Here is a 16,285-nt window from a genome sequence, read left to right on the forward strand (position 1 = left end):
AGAACAGGAAATCAATGAGTTAAAAAAAAATGGCTCCAGAAAAAAAAATGTTTAGTGAAAAACAACACTCATTTTGTAGAGATGGACTTTTATAAGTGATGCTTTGAAGGGAGCTTGGCTTCTGAAATGCAGTTACAGATCAAAAAGTCTTAGATTCTACTTAAAAGCAACTAGACTGCTTTGAAGCGCAGCCCATCCGCCTTCCTGAGAAAGCCACTTGATAACATCACTTTATTTTAGGAGGGTTTCTGTAAAGGAGTTTTCAGTTCCTGCAGGGAAGGAGAGCTGGAGGTCTGGAGGAGGAGGGGCTTTTATTTTGCAAACACTGTAAGGCCTGGGAAGGGACCATGCATAAGTCCTGAGAGATGGGTGCTGGGCACATGGATGTAGGAATACTCCCTGTGCTGCTGGTGGTTGGGCTAGCCCGTTCCACACGCTGTGAGAACGAGCAGTCACAATCTTCACACATACAGGAAACTGGTTTAGACTTCTTGGTCTCTACAGGGCAACTTTGTACAGGGAATACACACTAATCTTGGGGGAGCCTTGGTTGCTGGAACTTGTGCACAAAATCAGGTTTGACTCCCAGTGACCGTAGAAGACCAGGCAGGCTCAGGTCAGATTTGGCTCTGATTACCTAAAAACGAGGGTGGCAAACAGATTGCATATCTAATAGTTTTCATAGTTAACTGATAAAGACCTCATAATAAAAAATATGCTGGAAAATAAGTATGCAGCCCCATAGAGGTTCAACAAGATACTAGTGTGATGGTGAACTAGCTGGCACTACCTGGAATTTGGCTGGGAGAATGGCAGTTCACATGGTGTGTAGTTATCATCCTGTCCCAAGGAGGCCAAGGGGGCTGCCACCAACCACATTTCTTTGGAACCATTTCTTTTTCTTTTTTTTTCTTTTATTTTACAATATAATTTAGTTCTACATATCAGCCATGGATTCCCTTGTTCTCCCCCCTCCCGCCCCCTTCCCTTCCCCCCAACCCACCCCCCCATTCCCATTTCCTCCAGGGCAAAGCCTCCCCCAAGGATTGAGTTCAACCTGGTAGATTCAGTCCAGGCAGGTCCAGTCCCCTCCTCCCAGGCTGAACCAAGCATCCCTGCATAAGCCCCAGGTTTCAAACAGCCAACTCATTCACTGAGCACAGGACCTGGTCCCACTGCCTAGATGTCTCCCAAACAGATCAAGCCAATCAACTGTCTCACCTATTCAGAGGGCCTGATCCAGTTGGGGGCCCCTCAGCCATTGGTTCATAGTTCATGTGTTTCCATTCTGGAACCATTTCTTTAGAAGCCCTTTAATCAATTCTAGGACCCTACCCCATTGGGAATCTGAGGGAGGGTGCTGGGTGGTGGTACACTGTCTCAGTATTGCCCCCAAAGCAAGAAGCTGCATGAACTAGAAAGACACTTCTCCTGTTGATGGCCAAGTCCATGCTCTTCTAGGGATGTAGCCTCAGATGGATGACCTGGTTGGCCCCGAGTGGCACTCAGTAGTCCTCACAGATCCAAGTTTCTATTTCAGAGGAACAGTCTTGAGAAGCTAGGGAACTGGGAGTGACAAGGGATTTGTTGTTATGAATGAAGACTCCCCATTCCTTTGCCTAACTCATAGTCATGGTTTGCAGTCAAAACTAGGTATGTCCAAAAAGCAAACAGGAAGTGTAAAAAGTTAGCTGTGTACTTCCTGAGTCTTGACATCCTTTCACAGGACTCAGGAGACTCTGGATACATCTCCGGAAACAGATACCTGGAAGTGAAAGGTATGCCTAAGCCTGATGACCAGTGCAGAGTTGATGCACCACAGCAGCCTAGCTCCTCTGAGACGGCCCAGCATGTCCAACCAACATCATCTCAGCCTGTCCTATCCTTCAAACTCTATGCTGCACCTCCTCACCTGTGATTCTCTCGGCAGCCCAATACTTCCCTACGGTCTCCAGCACCCAGGCTTCGTCACGATCGACCAGCAGGTATGCACTTTGGAAGCTATGGCAGGAGTGTGCATCTTCATAATAATTCCCACCTTGTCCGTGCTCATCCAACAAGGAGACAATGATGTCTAAGGCTTCTTTAGCCGTTGCCCCTCGTTCTAAACCAAGCCTGAAGGAAATCAAAAGTACACCTCCATCATTTCAGACCACAGGTTGGGACAAGGTCATATCAGGAAACATGCCAATGTGTACAAACATTTTAAATATTCAGACCAATATCTGAACTAATTAATAGTACTTTAACTCAGAATGCCTCTCTTACATATCCTATTACAAACTGTAGGAATGTGTTTCTTTAGACAATCCATAAGAATAGACATATCAGGGTCAGTCCCTCCTTACTCTTGGCTGACCGTATCTCCCATCAAGTTCAGCTCTAGCCTAGATTTCCTCCTGACTACTGCCTAAGGAAAAGGAAACCTTCACAGCCTAGATCAACTGTTATTCTACAGTGAGTGCTTTGGATACTGCTATAGCCTATTTGTGTCTCCTCAAGACGTTGAAATCCTAACACCCATGAGATGGTATTAGGAAGTGGGTCTTCTGGGAGATGATGAAATCACGGAGTGGCACCCTCATGAGTGCAACTAGTGTCTTTTATAGAAGAGGCCTCCTCAGAGAACTGTCTTGCCTCATTCCACCATTGGAGGACACAGTAAGTAGGTGCCGTGGATGAATCAGAATGCATCCACATTAGACATTAAATACTGGTGCCTTGATCTTGGATCTCCTTGTTTCAAAATCTATGAGCAATGAATTTCTATTGTTTATAACTACCCCATTTATTTTGTCATAGTATTCTATAGTGGACTGAGAAAACTGGATCTAAGGTTTGATTGCCAGCCATTGTCCTCTGTGTATATAATTTTCTCAGAGATCTTATCAGAAACAGATTATAATATGATGGGTTCTTTTTCTATGTACTTCCCTCCTACACATCAAACTGTATCAACTGATGTTGTTTATAGCATCAGCTATCAAAAGAACACAGACTCCTTCTAAAGTGAGCCAGACATCTTCCTTTCCCAGCCCTATCAATGAATAAGTCTGTTAAGGGGAGTACAGACACTACCTTCTTCATGACTTTGGGTAGCATATATAAAAGATTTGAACTTCAGTTTTATGCCATCTGTGAAAAGCATCAAGGTTTTCAAGGTGTTATAAGGTAATAAACATGAAAACACATAGCACTAAGGGCCAAGCTAGTAAACAATCCACTTCAGCAGGTGGGACGTTGCGGGATACAAACCCAGAGAGCATGGACCCAGCTCCAGCTCTGGTTATGCTACTCTATGGCAGTCTGCCCTAAGACATGGGACCTCTCCAGCTCTTTGTGCTCATCCTGGCCATGTGCACACACTACTACCTCCCTCTCAAGCTGAGATGACAGGAAACAGCACGTGAGATGCACTTAGTTCACTTCATCATCCATCTATTCAGTTGGACTATTGCTCTGCTTGAAGGAGCTCACATCTTAGAAGGGGGCAGCGGAGTTACTTAGGTGGTGACATAAGCCTGTCCTTGATAAATTCATGTCTTGGGAAGTAATGACTACTTAAATTCTCTCAATGGAATGCTTCCTAAGGGATGCTCCACTGTGCTGTCATGGAGAAGAAAGGATAATCCAACCATGAGCGGAGCGAGCTGTGGACTGAGCCCTTTAATGGGCTTATTTCATAGTCACAGTGTCATATCCCAAGTCACTTGACAGGTCTCCTTTTACATTTATTTAGGGAGACTTGATTACAGAGCTATAATTCACAAAGTTGAACCCTAGGGCCTTGAGAGAGCAATAAAAGAAAATCCTGAGCCTTGAGCTTCACAAACAGGGTGGCTAGGTTTCAAACTGTTGTCTGAGCCCTCCCTCCCTCCCTCCCTCCCTCCCTTCAAGGCAGCACATTATCTATCCCTCTGGCAGGAATAAAAAGAACAAACTCGCTGAAATAGACATTAAGTAGATTTCCCTTTGTCAATGCCATCATCTCCTAAAAGGAGGGGCAGCTCAAGGATTTGGACTAAAGTCTTTTCCAGGGTCCCTGATCACAATGCCTCGTGGCTCAATGCCCTCAGGCCTCTGCAGGCCTAACTGGACCCACCAAACATACTCCAGAAGCATGCAACCATGGCTGTGTGCAATAGTCTTTGGAGGTTGGAATTTCTGTTCTGTAAATTCTAGTGTGCACAGCTGATGTCCTGACTGCTGAAACCCCATCCAGGCTCTGTACTTGCACTTTCCCTTCATCCAAACATGTAAGTAGGATTCTGATTTCGCTGCTTCTCAGATCAGCACCATGAGTTAAATGCTATCTATGCCTTTAACCCATGTGACCATTCCTACCCGGCCTCCGGCCACAAGATGAGGACAGGACTGCCCACTCCACAGCACAGAGGCAGGTAAGGACCCTAGGACTGCACACCCTCTACCTGAGCTCAAGAAGTATAGATGAGTGTTCAGTCATTGGACAGGAGGCCATCACTCAGCATCCTAAGGCATGGTTTGAAACTGTCCCCACCCATTCTAGCCTCCCAGTTGGGTTAGATACACAGGATTCCAAATGAAAACAGCATGCTTCCGGCCCAATGCCCAATGTTGAGTTGGTGACTGTGCCTTAGCCTGGGAAAGACCAGGACAGAGATGGGTTGGAAAGGTACAGGTTAGTCCCATCCAGACATCTGCTTCCTTCCAAAGTGCTTTGTCTAAGTTGTTCTGGATCTAAGAGTTAGATGTTCCTGAATTCAAGTCTTGGTTTTGTGAAAGAAAAAAAAATTGAGTCCCATAGCCTGCTCACAGGTGGGTCATACTTCCCTGGCCATTCCTGAAAGGAGAGTTCATCAGATGGCATCTGCACTTTGGTTTAGGAGTCTGTCTGCTGAGCTTTGCCATATCTATGACTCTGTACATTAGAAGGGGCTCCCCTCTGTACCCCAAATAAGAAAAACTAGGTAAAAACTGGATTGGGTTTGGTAATCATTGCTATTCTGAGGCAAGCAATGAAAATAATTGATATCCCACCCTAGAGGACCCTGTTCTCAAAGGACACTGTCCTTGGAGGACTCTTACAAATTACCCTCCCCACTTCCTATCAACACATCGTCAAGGTCCCTCTGGTTTGTGGCCTTTTGGTAATTTAGAATATTCTCAAAAAGGGCTGGACGTAGGATGATGCTATGAACAGGTTTGTGCCCGTCTTCAAATGCTGAATCCACTTCCCCTGTGTGGTGGTAATTGGAGCTTTGGGAATTGGTTAGGCCATGAGGATGGAGTCTTTGTGATGATGTCAGGGCCCTTAACAAAGAGACACAAAAGGTTGTCCTCTCTCTGCTGTGGCCATCTGTACCTCAGATGGGACCTGTTGGCACTGTGATCTTGAACTTCCCAGCCTCCAGAACTGAGATATAAATATCTATCATTTAAACCTCCCAATCTGTTATGTGCTGTGTGAGCTTGAACTTTAAAATGTGTAGAATTGTTTTGGATTGATCTCCTGCAACAGGCCTCAGCTGACCAGTTCAAACTGGAGCTGCCTAGGCTAAATGCCCTATAACTGGAGCTTTTGAAGGCAGAGTTAACCCACTTCTTCTTCTCCTTAATGAACAATAGATTCTAGTCTGCCTGAGTCAGCATAAGAAAGTCCCTGGAACTGGAACTCTTTCAGGAAAGTAACCTGAAGTCACCTAATGTTAATGGGTTTCTTCTTCTTCCCCGAGTTGTTCTGTTTCTCCTCTTCACTCTGTAAAAGCCCGTGTTCCACTCTTGCCTGCTGGGAGCTTATTCTGCTTTCCATAACGAAGGCTGCCCTGATTCATGTACCAGGAACAAACGCCAACTCAATCTAAAACTCAATTTGCTGTCATTTCATCTTCTGACAGGGGAGAGGGTGTTTGAGACCTTTTGACTCCTTTCCATTTCAGTCTCCCTGGAAGAAGTAAAGCATGATCTAATCTGGAGAGAAGTGGTGCCCTGGTATTCCTAGCTCAGCCACCTTCTAGCCCTGGGGCGTTGGTCAAGCCACTTAACTACCCTAATTTCCAGTTTCCTCATCTACCATAGGAATTAGAAGACCTAGATATCTGGCTTGTTGTGGTTGTTAAATGAGATAATATGTATAAAGCCAGTTTCCCAAGAGAGTTCAGGAAATTGCGGCTTTAATTACACAGGTGCTTCCCCTACAGGTAATGGCTGAGCCTGCCTTCCCATCACCTGTGGGCTCCTCCGTTCACTTACAACCATAAAACCACAAGTCTTTCCAAATTTTTCTGATATGAGGAACAGCTGATGAGTTGTGTTTAGAATTATAAGATGCTCTGAAATGCTGAGACTGGCCAAATTTAGTGCCAAGATCAAACCCAATTAGAAGCAGGAAAAGTCAGTCTACAGGGGGATGACTGAGAGGACCTGAATTCAGATATAATATAAATGCTGGGTGCTCACCTGTAATTTCAGACCCCTGGGAATTCAAAGACAGAGGAACACACAGAGCAAGCTGACTGGTGGGGCTAGCTGTGCTGGGAGGCTCTGGGTCTTATTGGGAGACCCTCCCTACAGGAATGAGGTGGCTGAGTGATCCGGGAAGGTTCCTGGGCCTCCACGTGCATGCACATACATGCATGCATGCACACTACACACCAAGATACATGAAATGAAGGGGGAGGGGGGCTGAGCTGCAGAAAAATAAAAGGATGAAACTGTTGTGTAAGGGACAGGTGCAGTGCATGGACAGAATGCAGTGCTCTGTGAAACTGGCTGGTACCCACCTGCTCGGAGAACAGAAGGTTAAATCTGAAGGATTTTTGAGCTAGTTGCTAATCCTTCATCACCTTTAAATCTATCACAGTTGGAGTTTTTACATCACAGGTTTTGGAAAGGCCACAGTTTAGGGCTGCTGCCCCACTTCTAGCTGATTACTAGGTATTTCCCAGCATCCCACTGTCTAATGGGATCCAAATGCCTCCTGGTCCTCATCTGGATTGAGGCCAGGAGGCATCACCAGGACAGACAGACCTCAGATGTAATGGACCTCGGGTGTAAGAGAAAGCTTGACTTCCAGAAAACATCCCCTGATCTTAATGTTAGCTCCCACCAGCTGCTAATCCCCTATCTCATGTTAGCTCCTGCCAGCTGGATCCATAGTCCAAGCAAAGCATGTGTATGTGTTTATATGTGGGGGTAAGGTGGGGGGCTGCGGGAGGACTAGCCAGAGATCCATAAATAAGAATGAAAGAGGGAGGAAGGAAGGGATGGGGGGAGGAAGGAAGAAAGGAAGGGAGGGAGAGAGAGAGGGAGGGAGGAAGGAAGGGAGAGAGGGAGGGAGAGAGGGAGGGAGGGAGGGAGGGAGGGAGAGAGGGAGGGAGGGAGGGAGGGAGGGAGGGAGGGAAGAAGGAAGGAAGGAAGGAAGGAAGGAAGGAAGGAAGGAAGGAAGGAAGGAAAGGGTGAGGCAGGGAGGAAAGAAGGGAAGTGGGGGGATACCAAAAACAGACACAGCTTGCCTTTCAGCACTAAGAATAAATAATAACAAGTGTTGTTTAATGCTTGCATTTCTACATGCCTCTAAGAAGCACATACAAATTATACCTTTACCCTGAAGACGGTGCCTATTAAACCAAGGCTGTCACTCAGTCTCTTGGAGCTGAGCTTGGACTTGATATATGGGTGGAAGGCACGAAGGACTAGAGTATGTAGACGGCAGCAGCTCTATTCTTTGAATACCCAGCCACAGTCTCACAGACACTTGAAGTAGGGTGTGAAATATAAATAGTCTGTTCTTCCAGGAGCTGCCCAAGAAGCTGGCAGCCAAGCCCAGAGGACAAACAAGGACAGCACAAGAAATGATGCTCACAGCACAGCTGGAAGGCCATCTCCAGCTGTGCAGCAGTGTATTCTCCAGGATGCTCCACCTGCCTGCTGAGGCAGACTGTGGGCCAACCCCGTGTGCAGACATATGAGGGTGGGGGTATGGTGAATCTGTCTTTCTAGCAGGCTTCTGGGCAGTGTTCCTGTGGAGGCCAGGCTTTGAGAACAGCTGTGCTAGGGTTTTGCCACTCACAGTGCTGTGCTTGTGATCTACATCAGTGGGTCTCACCTTGCAGGTCGGGTTGCGCCCCCATTGGGGGTCGAAGGACCTTTTCACAGAGGTTGTCTAAGACCATCAGAAAACACAGATATTTACATTACGATTCATTAACAGTAGCAAATACAGTTATGAAGGAGCAACGAAAATACTTTTATGGCTGGGGGGTCACTACAACATGAAGAACTGTATTAAAGGGTTGCAACATTAGGAAGGTTGACAGCCACTGATCTACAGTATTCATATTTCTACAGCTCCCCAGTTAACACTGGAGGACTCTGGGCTCAGGAGTCATTCACAGAACTTGCTTGGTATGAAAGACTAGGTTTAACCAGTTTAAAGCTGGGACCAGACTCTGAACTAGACCCTGAACTTAGACATGTGCTGTAAGTACAGACTGTGTATGCCCTCCAAGAACCTGCCACGCTCAGGGTATTTGTCACACTGTTCTTACTACAACAGCTATGTGTGGGCCCCGGGGGAGATGTCAATTTAAATGGCTACGGGTCAGCCATCATCAACTCCTGCATTTGTCCTTACCCCAGACCTTGATAACTCTCACAGCACCAATTATCCACCAATTACAGCTTCTCTGTCTCTATCCTTCAGTCCCGGAGATCCCCACAGAGTGTGTCTTCCCTGAATATCCCAAATGCACCAGGCAGGGAGCCTTCAAACACCCAGGGTCTATGCCGGGCTAGCCCTGGAATTCACACCCAGAAGTGTCTGTGAAGGATAGCCCTGGAATTTTGTGCCCCTTGGGTGTCATTAGATCCCAGAATCCTCTGCTTCCCCTCTCTGTCACCTTCAGTCACCCTTAGATTTGTGCTGTTCATTCAAACTTGACATTGGAAATGTAAGCTGTGAAGGTTCACGTTTTATACTTTCAGTACTGTTTATATTTTACATACTCATCCACCACTGGGGAAAAAAAGATCCATGATAGAGTTAGAACTAACACAAAACCAGTTAGCTTTATATCCTCATTCATAACTCAATCCTAACTGTATAGGACTTCATTACATTGCATAGACTTTTGGTATGGTTAAATGTGTATGGGATATTATTTATTTACTTGCAAGGCTTTTATAATAAAGTTTATAAAGTAATTTTGTTTCTCTGGATTCGATTTTTAAAAAGACTATGTGTTGTTCAGTTTTTTCTCTTCTCCCTACAGGCAGACTACAATCTCTTTGCAGCCTTGAGCATTTTCACGCACAGCAGGGCGAAGAGCACATAGATACTGAGTGGGCTGCTACTGGGTTGAGAATCTCAGGAAGATAAAATGCAAAGCATGAAAGGAATGGTGTTCTCCATCAACACTCAGAAGTTAACTTCCTGGATTTGATGTCTCCATCTCCCCAGGTCCCATACTGCAAAACTAGCAGAGTCACAAATGAGGGACTTCATAGGGGTGTTTTCCGTTGCTAATTCTTCATTTTCAGGGTTTCTACTAAACGTAGAGGTTGGTTTAAAAAAAAAAAAAACTAAGTAAGGGAGATGCCAAAACCAATTCAAAAGTTGTTAGTCTACCTGTTTCGTTGGGAAAAATGAAACTGGTTAAACATAGAGGTTTGTCTGCCTCTTTTCCAGTTCTGATTTTACCCAGACTAATATCCTAGAACTCAGGAGGCTGAGACAGGAGGATTGTCAGTACTGGGCCAGCCTGGATTACAAAGTAAAACACTGTCTCCAAAGGGAAGGAGGGAGGGAGAGAAAATGATAAAAAGAAAAGGAAATGACACAGAAACGCTACCCAAAGGCCATCTCTAGCAGATCTGCATGGGGTTGGCAGAAGCCATGGGTCATAGGCGCTTCTAGGTAAATGTTCAGTTTCCCCCCAGGGGGGAAAAAACTGTCCAGACCTCAGTTCTTCTTCTTAGGAAGCTAGCTTTGGGAGGTTCTAGTGCCATCCAATAGGCCTCGTATTGAAACCTGGGAGACTCGGCATAGAGAAGAACCATCACTTGGTGTGTCCACTCCACTCTGAAAGCCAAGCCCTCCATCCCTCAGCCCCATCTTGACTCAGCTACATCCTGATTCCGTGTCAGAGGAGTAGTGCTCTCTCCCACACTCTCCTCTCCTCATCCACGCAGCACTTATTCACCTGTCACCCTCACGTGCCAGGCCCAGGCCCCATACTTGAGCCACAGCGGTGAATAGATATCAAGATCCCAGCCCATCCAGCCTCCACATCTGGCTCCTTCTGGCCCATGGTGTCTAGGAGAGGGGGGAAAGCAAGAAAGACCAGCAAGGGGCCGACAGGAAAGGGGTTGTGCCTCGTTTCTCTTGTATGCTATTATAATTTCTAATTCCATAATATTCTCCTATTCAAAATACTGTTTATAAAAGTTCAAAACACTTGCTTGTGAATGAGGGGTTTTTTTTTTTTTTTTTTTTTTTTTTTTTGGTTTTTCGAGACAGGGTTTCTCTGTGTAGCTTTGCGCCTCTCCTGGAACTCACTTGGTAGCCCAGGCTGGCCTCGAACTCACAGAGATCCGCCTGGCTCTGCCTCCCGAGTGCTGGGATTAAAGGCGTGCGCCACCACCGCCCGGCGTGAATGAGGGATTTTAAAGACATGTTTTTCATTAATAATTCTTCGTTTTCAGAGTTTCTATTAGAACAGTTTATACAGAAAGTTGTGTAAGCAATACCACCACCTACGTTTAAAACACCTTCATTATCCCCAAGGACACTGCCCTAACCCACTCCCCTACCCCATCCAAACCCCATAGAACCATTCATCCACTTTCTACCTCTATGACCCCACCTCTTCTGTGATTCACACGCGTGACATTTGTATCTGATGTCTTTGACTTAGTGTATGTCATGTTCTCAAGACCCTGTTTGTAACACAGAGCAGTACTTAATTATTTTATTGATAATATCCCATTATCATCTATTCTATTTTTCCCATCATCTTAGAATTTCTATTAAATAGAACTTTTTACAATACAGTAAGTACAGGAGAAAAGAATTCCCATTCCCATTGGCAGTGGTTTCAGGGAATCACCATTCTGTACCTGACCAGATCCATCCCCAGTAAGGCTTCCGTCTCAGCAGCTGGCTCTCTGGCCGTGATGGCTTCATTGGCTATGCATACCCCGTGTTCATTGGCTCCCATTTCTGCCCCCCAGAGCCAGGCAGGTCTGCTTATCACTATGGCGTGGGTCCTGGGAACTTGGTCGATTGAGATGTAAGTGCACTGAAAAGGAAGACAAGCAAGAAGGTGCCATCACCCGTGAGAAACCTTCGTTTCCACCCTGGTACCTACACTGGACATTAGTTACAGAGCTGAGAAGTAAAAGACCCGAAATGTCCAGTCTCCAGACAGACACCTGGGGCAGCCGCAGGGTCCACTGTCTGGCAGGGTCCCTGTGGTGAGCGCCGCCATTCTGCTTAGATCAAGTCAGTCCGCTCACAGTTTCCTCTCACACTCTCACCCTCAGCAGGTGTGGAGCTGACCACTGCACTGCCATTCTCTGCCTGCTTACCGTTCTTCATCCTCACAGGCAAAGCTCCAGCTGTATCAGCAGTCCTCAAACTCCCTAGAAGTCATGGATCTCTAGCTTCAAAAGGAACTCTACCCAGAAAGCAGGTAAGAAGATGTGTTGTCTAAAGCAAACAAAAACAGGCCTTCTGAGGCCCTCCTGAGGATCCTGGGGTCTGTGGAACATTTGACAACCTGTGATCTCAGCAGGGTAGAATAGGGGGGCCCAAAACAACGCTACCATTGCACTTTCACACGACAAGGAGTCCTCACACACACTCACTCCCCTGCCTAACCACTGGATTCTCATGCTAAGGTAGTGAAGCCACCAACAGGAAAGGACTCACTCCATTCCCCACCTCCAGGGGACTGGGCTGGGGCACTCAGTTATCCGTGGGGCCTCATGACTGCCTTCTGTAAGCCTGTAACAAGCTCTTTGTATGGTGTCTGTGGCCTGGAAGCACTAAGCTATCTGCAGGCTCCATCTACGTTTTAAATTGGGAGGCTGAAAGCACTGGATCCAAGGCAGCCTGAGATAGCTTTCTTTTTTCAGTTCAAAACAGCTGTTCGTGAACCGAATGCAGCCCAGACAGACGCTCTGCATTGGCTCCCTGTGACTGCTAGCTCTGTCCAGAGTGGAAACACAGGCAGTATGCACACTTCTTGGTTTCCAGAGTGGAAACACAGGTAGTATACACACTTCCTGGCTTCAGCCGCAGCCTTGGCCTCTGCACAACTCATGTCAGGTGTTTCTCAGCAATGGACTAATATTATTTCGCCCAGTACATTTTTAGAAACTGAAAGGTAATTAATCCCAGAGGTTTCCAAGAAATCCTTGAGGTAAGGATGTGTGTGTGTGTGTGGCAAATTGACAATAAAACACACTCTTGAAATGTTTTCCCTGATTTACTTGTTGAAAATAATTTAGTTTTAAAAATGACCCTTGCAGAACAAAAAATGGCCCAGTGGTGCTCACAACTGTACTCCTCCATGTTTTTCTAAATGGAAGTGAAGTTTCCATCTTCAAAACATATTCACTCCCTTGTACAAAGCAAGCAATTCCACATCACCATGACTTCATGTGGAATGTCCCCTGACACCCATGTGTTAAAGGCTTGGTCCCCAGGGCGATACTACTGTCACCAGACAGACATTCAAGGGCAATTGCCCCAGCTCCATCAGCCCCAGCAGACTAGGCTCAGCTAACCTAAGCCATATGCCAATTAAAAAGAGCAACAATTATGAAAGACAGAGGAAGGAGAGCTAGTGAATGTCAGGAAGTGTCCAGGGACTCTTCAACTTCATCTTCAGGGTACATATGATGAGCTCTAGGTTTTAATAGAGAGAGAATCGGGGTACAAGGGCACAGGGCATTCGCAAAGTTGAGGTACAGTCTGTTGACCACTGTCTCGGCTGATTCTGCAAGGTGGTCTAAGAAAGATGTATTGTTTATGAGGACAAGCTGGTTCGCAGGAAATGATCACTTTTGCTCAAGGCTTCAGCCTGGCTTCCATCTGGAAGGTGGTCTGTCCTGTGAGGCGTTGCTGTTCCTGGAATTCAAAGTGACCGCAGGTTTAAGACAATAAACGGTCTCTGTGCCTTCATCCTTGAAGGGGAATAAGATAGGCTAAGTGACACAAGGCAAAATAAAAAAACAGAAATTAAACAACATGAGAAAGGGGAAAAAGTCCCACTCTGAGATCTGGTTTGCCTTTGAGAACCCAGAAACTTCACCACAACTGGGAAGCCAAAATTACCTACAGTGAGACAATGTGCTTACCGAAAGGCATCTCAAACAAGAATATTCAAAACAACAAATGAGGCGGCTGGAGAGATGGTTTACGGGTTAAGAGAACTGGCTGCTCTTTCAGAGGACCTGGGTTCAATTCCCAGCCCCTACATGGCAGCTCACAAGCAGCCCACAACTGTCTGTAACTCCAGTTCTAGAGGATCTGGTGCCGCCTTCTGCTCTCCATGGCTACCAGGCACACACACAGTACATAAACATATATGCAGGCAAAACTCCTATACACATAAGATAAAAATCAAATAATTAAAAAACAAACGAATGTTGCTCGCTGAAGCCCAGAATGTGTGTGCCCTTGAGTTCCACCTTTAAAAATACCACACAATTACATTTACAAAGAGAAATCATTGATACAAAAAATAACTACACCATCTCACATTTTTCCTTTAATTTAAAATCTTTCATTTTAAGCAGTGTGCAATCGTTAAATCTTGTAAATTACATCCTTTGAGGACTGTAACTTAGGAAACCTCAGGATTAAACATACAACCACATAAATCCCTACTCCCTAGAGAAGCCAACATCTATATTCTGAGATTATGCACTGCCTGTTTCCTGTAAGAATCCCTGCCTCAATGCCTATTAACCTCGCTAACTCTGCTTCACTCTAGCTCATCCCCAAATTCCTTTCTGTGGCAGAGTCAAGGATCCAGCATTACTTGAGCCTAAGTCCCTAAAGGAGAAGGGAATTTCTCCTCTGGCTGCTGGTGCTGTGTTAAGGTGGTCTTCTTGACCCCCCCCCCAACACACACACACATACAACAGACACACCTTGAGTGGCTACAGCAGCAGTGAGCAGGAGGCTGACACATAGGAAAAAGACAGAAAAACCAAGTAAAGGTTTTCCTTCTGGGTTCAGTTATCTATGGGCCCAAATGAGGGGCAGAAGCTTCAAAGTGCCTGTCCTGGAATCCTTCAGAGGTGCAACCAAGTAAGAACCTTGGGTCCCCAGAGGTCTCAAAGGGTCTATAGGACCCTGGCCTCTTTCTACCTTGATCCCTTGGGTCTTGGTGTAAGCAGTTCTCAATCACGTGCTCCTGCCTTGATATGCAGCCTTCCCTGCTGTGGGATGTTCTGTATGGCAAATGTGTTGCTGATTAGTCAATAAATAAAACACTGATTGGCCATTGGCTAGGCAGGAAGTGTAGGCGGGACAAGGAGGAGAATAAAGCTGGGAAGTGAAAGGCTGAGTCAGAGAGATACTGCCAGCCGCCATGATGAGAAACAGCATGTGAAGATGCCGGTAAGCCATGAGCCACGTGGCAAGGTATAGATTAATGGAAATGGATTAATTTAAGCTGTAAGAACAGTTAGCAAGAAGCCTGCCATGGCCATACAGTTTGTAACCAATATAAGTCTCTGTGTTTACTTGGTCGGGTTTGAGCAGCTGTGGGACTGGCAGGTGAGAGAGATTTGTCCTGACTGTGGGCCAGGCAGGAAAACTCTAGCTACACTTCCCACAGACCCAAGGTAACAGGGCCAAATAGTCACAGCTGGAAGCCCCAAACTGTGAGCCCAAATGAACCCTTTCCCTGCATAGCTTAGCTAGCTGATAAAAGGCTAACCCAGGGGTTGGCAAAGACTTTTCAAGACTCCTTCCACAAGGAGCACAAGTGACAGATTTTATCTTGAAAAGAACGAGTGAGTAGGGAAGGAATTGTGGCTTCTCAAGCATATAGATTCATCATTCCATTTTTTTTTGAGACAGGAAAATGTTAAAATAGGAAATGGTTTTATTAATGTATCCTCCAGTTCATTTCTACACACTCATTTCTATTTTACCAATTATGTGCAGAGCACCCACTACACTCAGAGACAGAGCCAACAGCAGCTGGGGCGTGGGCCAGAGACCCGAGGAGTTCTTTCCAGTGACTTCTACTCAGGGGAAGATGGGATTCTTGAATTTGTCACAGAAAAGAATTGCAGGACCAGTCAGGTTAAAGTAGAACTGGAGTTTACTAAGAGATGTCAGCAGAGGCTTAAGCACTGGAGTTAGAGAGGCACTCAAGGAGAGCACAAGGCAGACTCAAGGGGGAGGCTTCCATTCTCAAGGGAGACTCATACTTCAGTGTCTTAGAAGTAGCCAGATAGAGCATCTGGGCTGCTGTCAAGTTGCATCTCAAAAGGTTGCTAAGAAACATTTTTTTCTTCCTATTTTCTCTTTTTCCTTAAATGGGATTACAAGGTGGTTCCAGGGTGTCTTGGATAGGACTTCAGTCTGGTAACGTAAAACCTGCGTCACAAAAGCAGCTCCAGGAGGTCCGACACATCTGTGCTGAGACTCCTTGAAAGCTGCAGATCAGGGCGGGAGGAAGGAGAAAGGCTTCACTGGAAGCCCTAGCTGCCTGGATTTTGCCTTGGTTCTTTTTTCATTATCCTGACAAAAACGCAACTTTGCAGACAATGGGTTTATTGGGGTACACAGTCACAAGGTACAGTCTGTCAGGACAGTCATGACAGGAGGGAGAGTTCTGATGGCCAGAGCTGGAGGCAACTGCTCACGCTGTGTCCACAGTAGGAAGTCAGAGAACCATGCAGTCCAGGACCGGAGCCCAGGGAATGTCATTCACTTACCTAACCTATATAATCCCTCACAGGCATGGCCAGAGGCTAACCCAACCTAGATAATCCCACATAGGCATGGGCAGAGGCTCATCTCCTAGGCAACTCTAGATGCTATTAAGTTGGTAACTGATACTGATATTAACTATCACAGGTCCTCAGACGTGATCCACTGCTATTTTAATATGTTTTTGAAACATACCTACAAAAGGAATATTGTTGCCATGTTGGCCACCTTCACAGCAAATGCTGTAAATTATGCTGGAATTTCTGACTTTCAGATAGCAAGAGGCTTCAATCAGACTCCCCTCCCGTGTCCCTTTAGTTTTTCATATGTGTCCTGCCTAAAAAG

General features: G+C 45.9%; 1 protein-coding gene across 2 annotated transcripts in view; it reads right to left on the bottom strand.

Annotated features, from left to right (window-relative positions):
• Scrn1 (secernin 1) overlaps nucleotides 1-16,285 on the bottom strand; it is a 66,782-nt gene that overhangs the window by 18,430 nt on the left and 32,067 nt on the right. For both annotated transcript variants that reach the window (XM_052718978.1, XM_052718977.1), the window contains 2 exons: nucleotides 11,098-11,279; nucleotides 1,913-2,115 (listed from right to left, as the gene is read on the bottom strand). In XM_052718978.1, the coding sequence (XP_052574938.1) occupies nucleotides 1,913-2,115; nucleotides 11,098-11,198 (304 nt within the window). In that variant the 5' untranslated portion in view covers nucleotides 11,199-11,279. The remainder of the gene's footprint in view (nucleotides 1-1,912; nucleotides 2,116-11,097; nucleotides 11,280-16,285) is intronic.

This window comes from Peromyscus californicus, unplaced genomic scaffold, assembly GCF_007827085.1.
Source record: "Peromyscus californicus insignis strain IS unplaced genomic scaffold, ASM782708v3 Scaffold_6__1_contigs__length_162567912, whole genome shotgun sequence".
NCBI classification, from domain to species: Eukaryota; Metazoa; Chordata; class Mammalia; order Rodentia; family Cricetidae; genus Peromyscus; species Peromyscus californicus.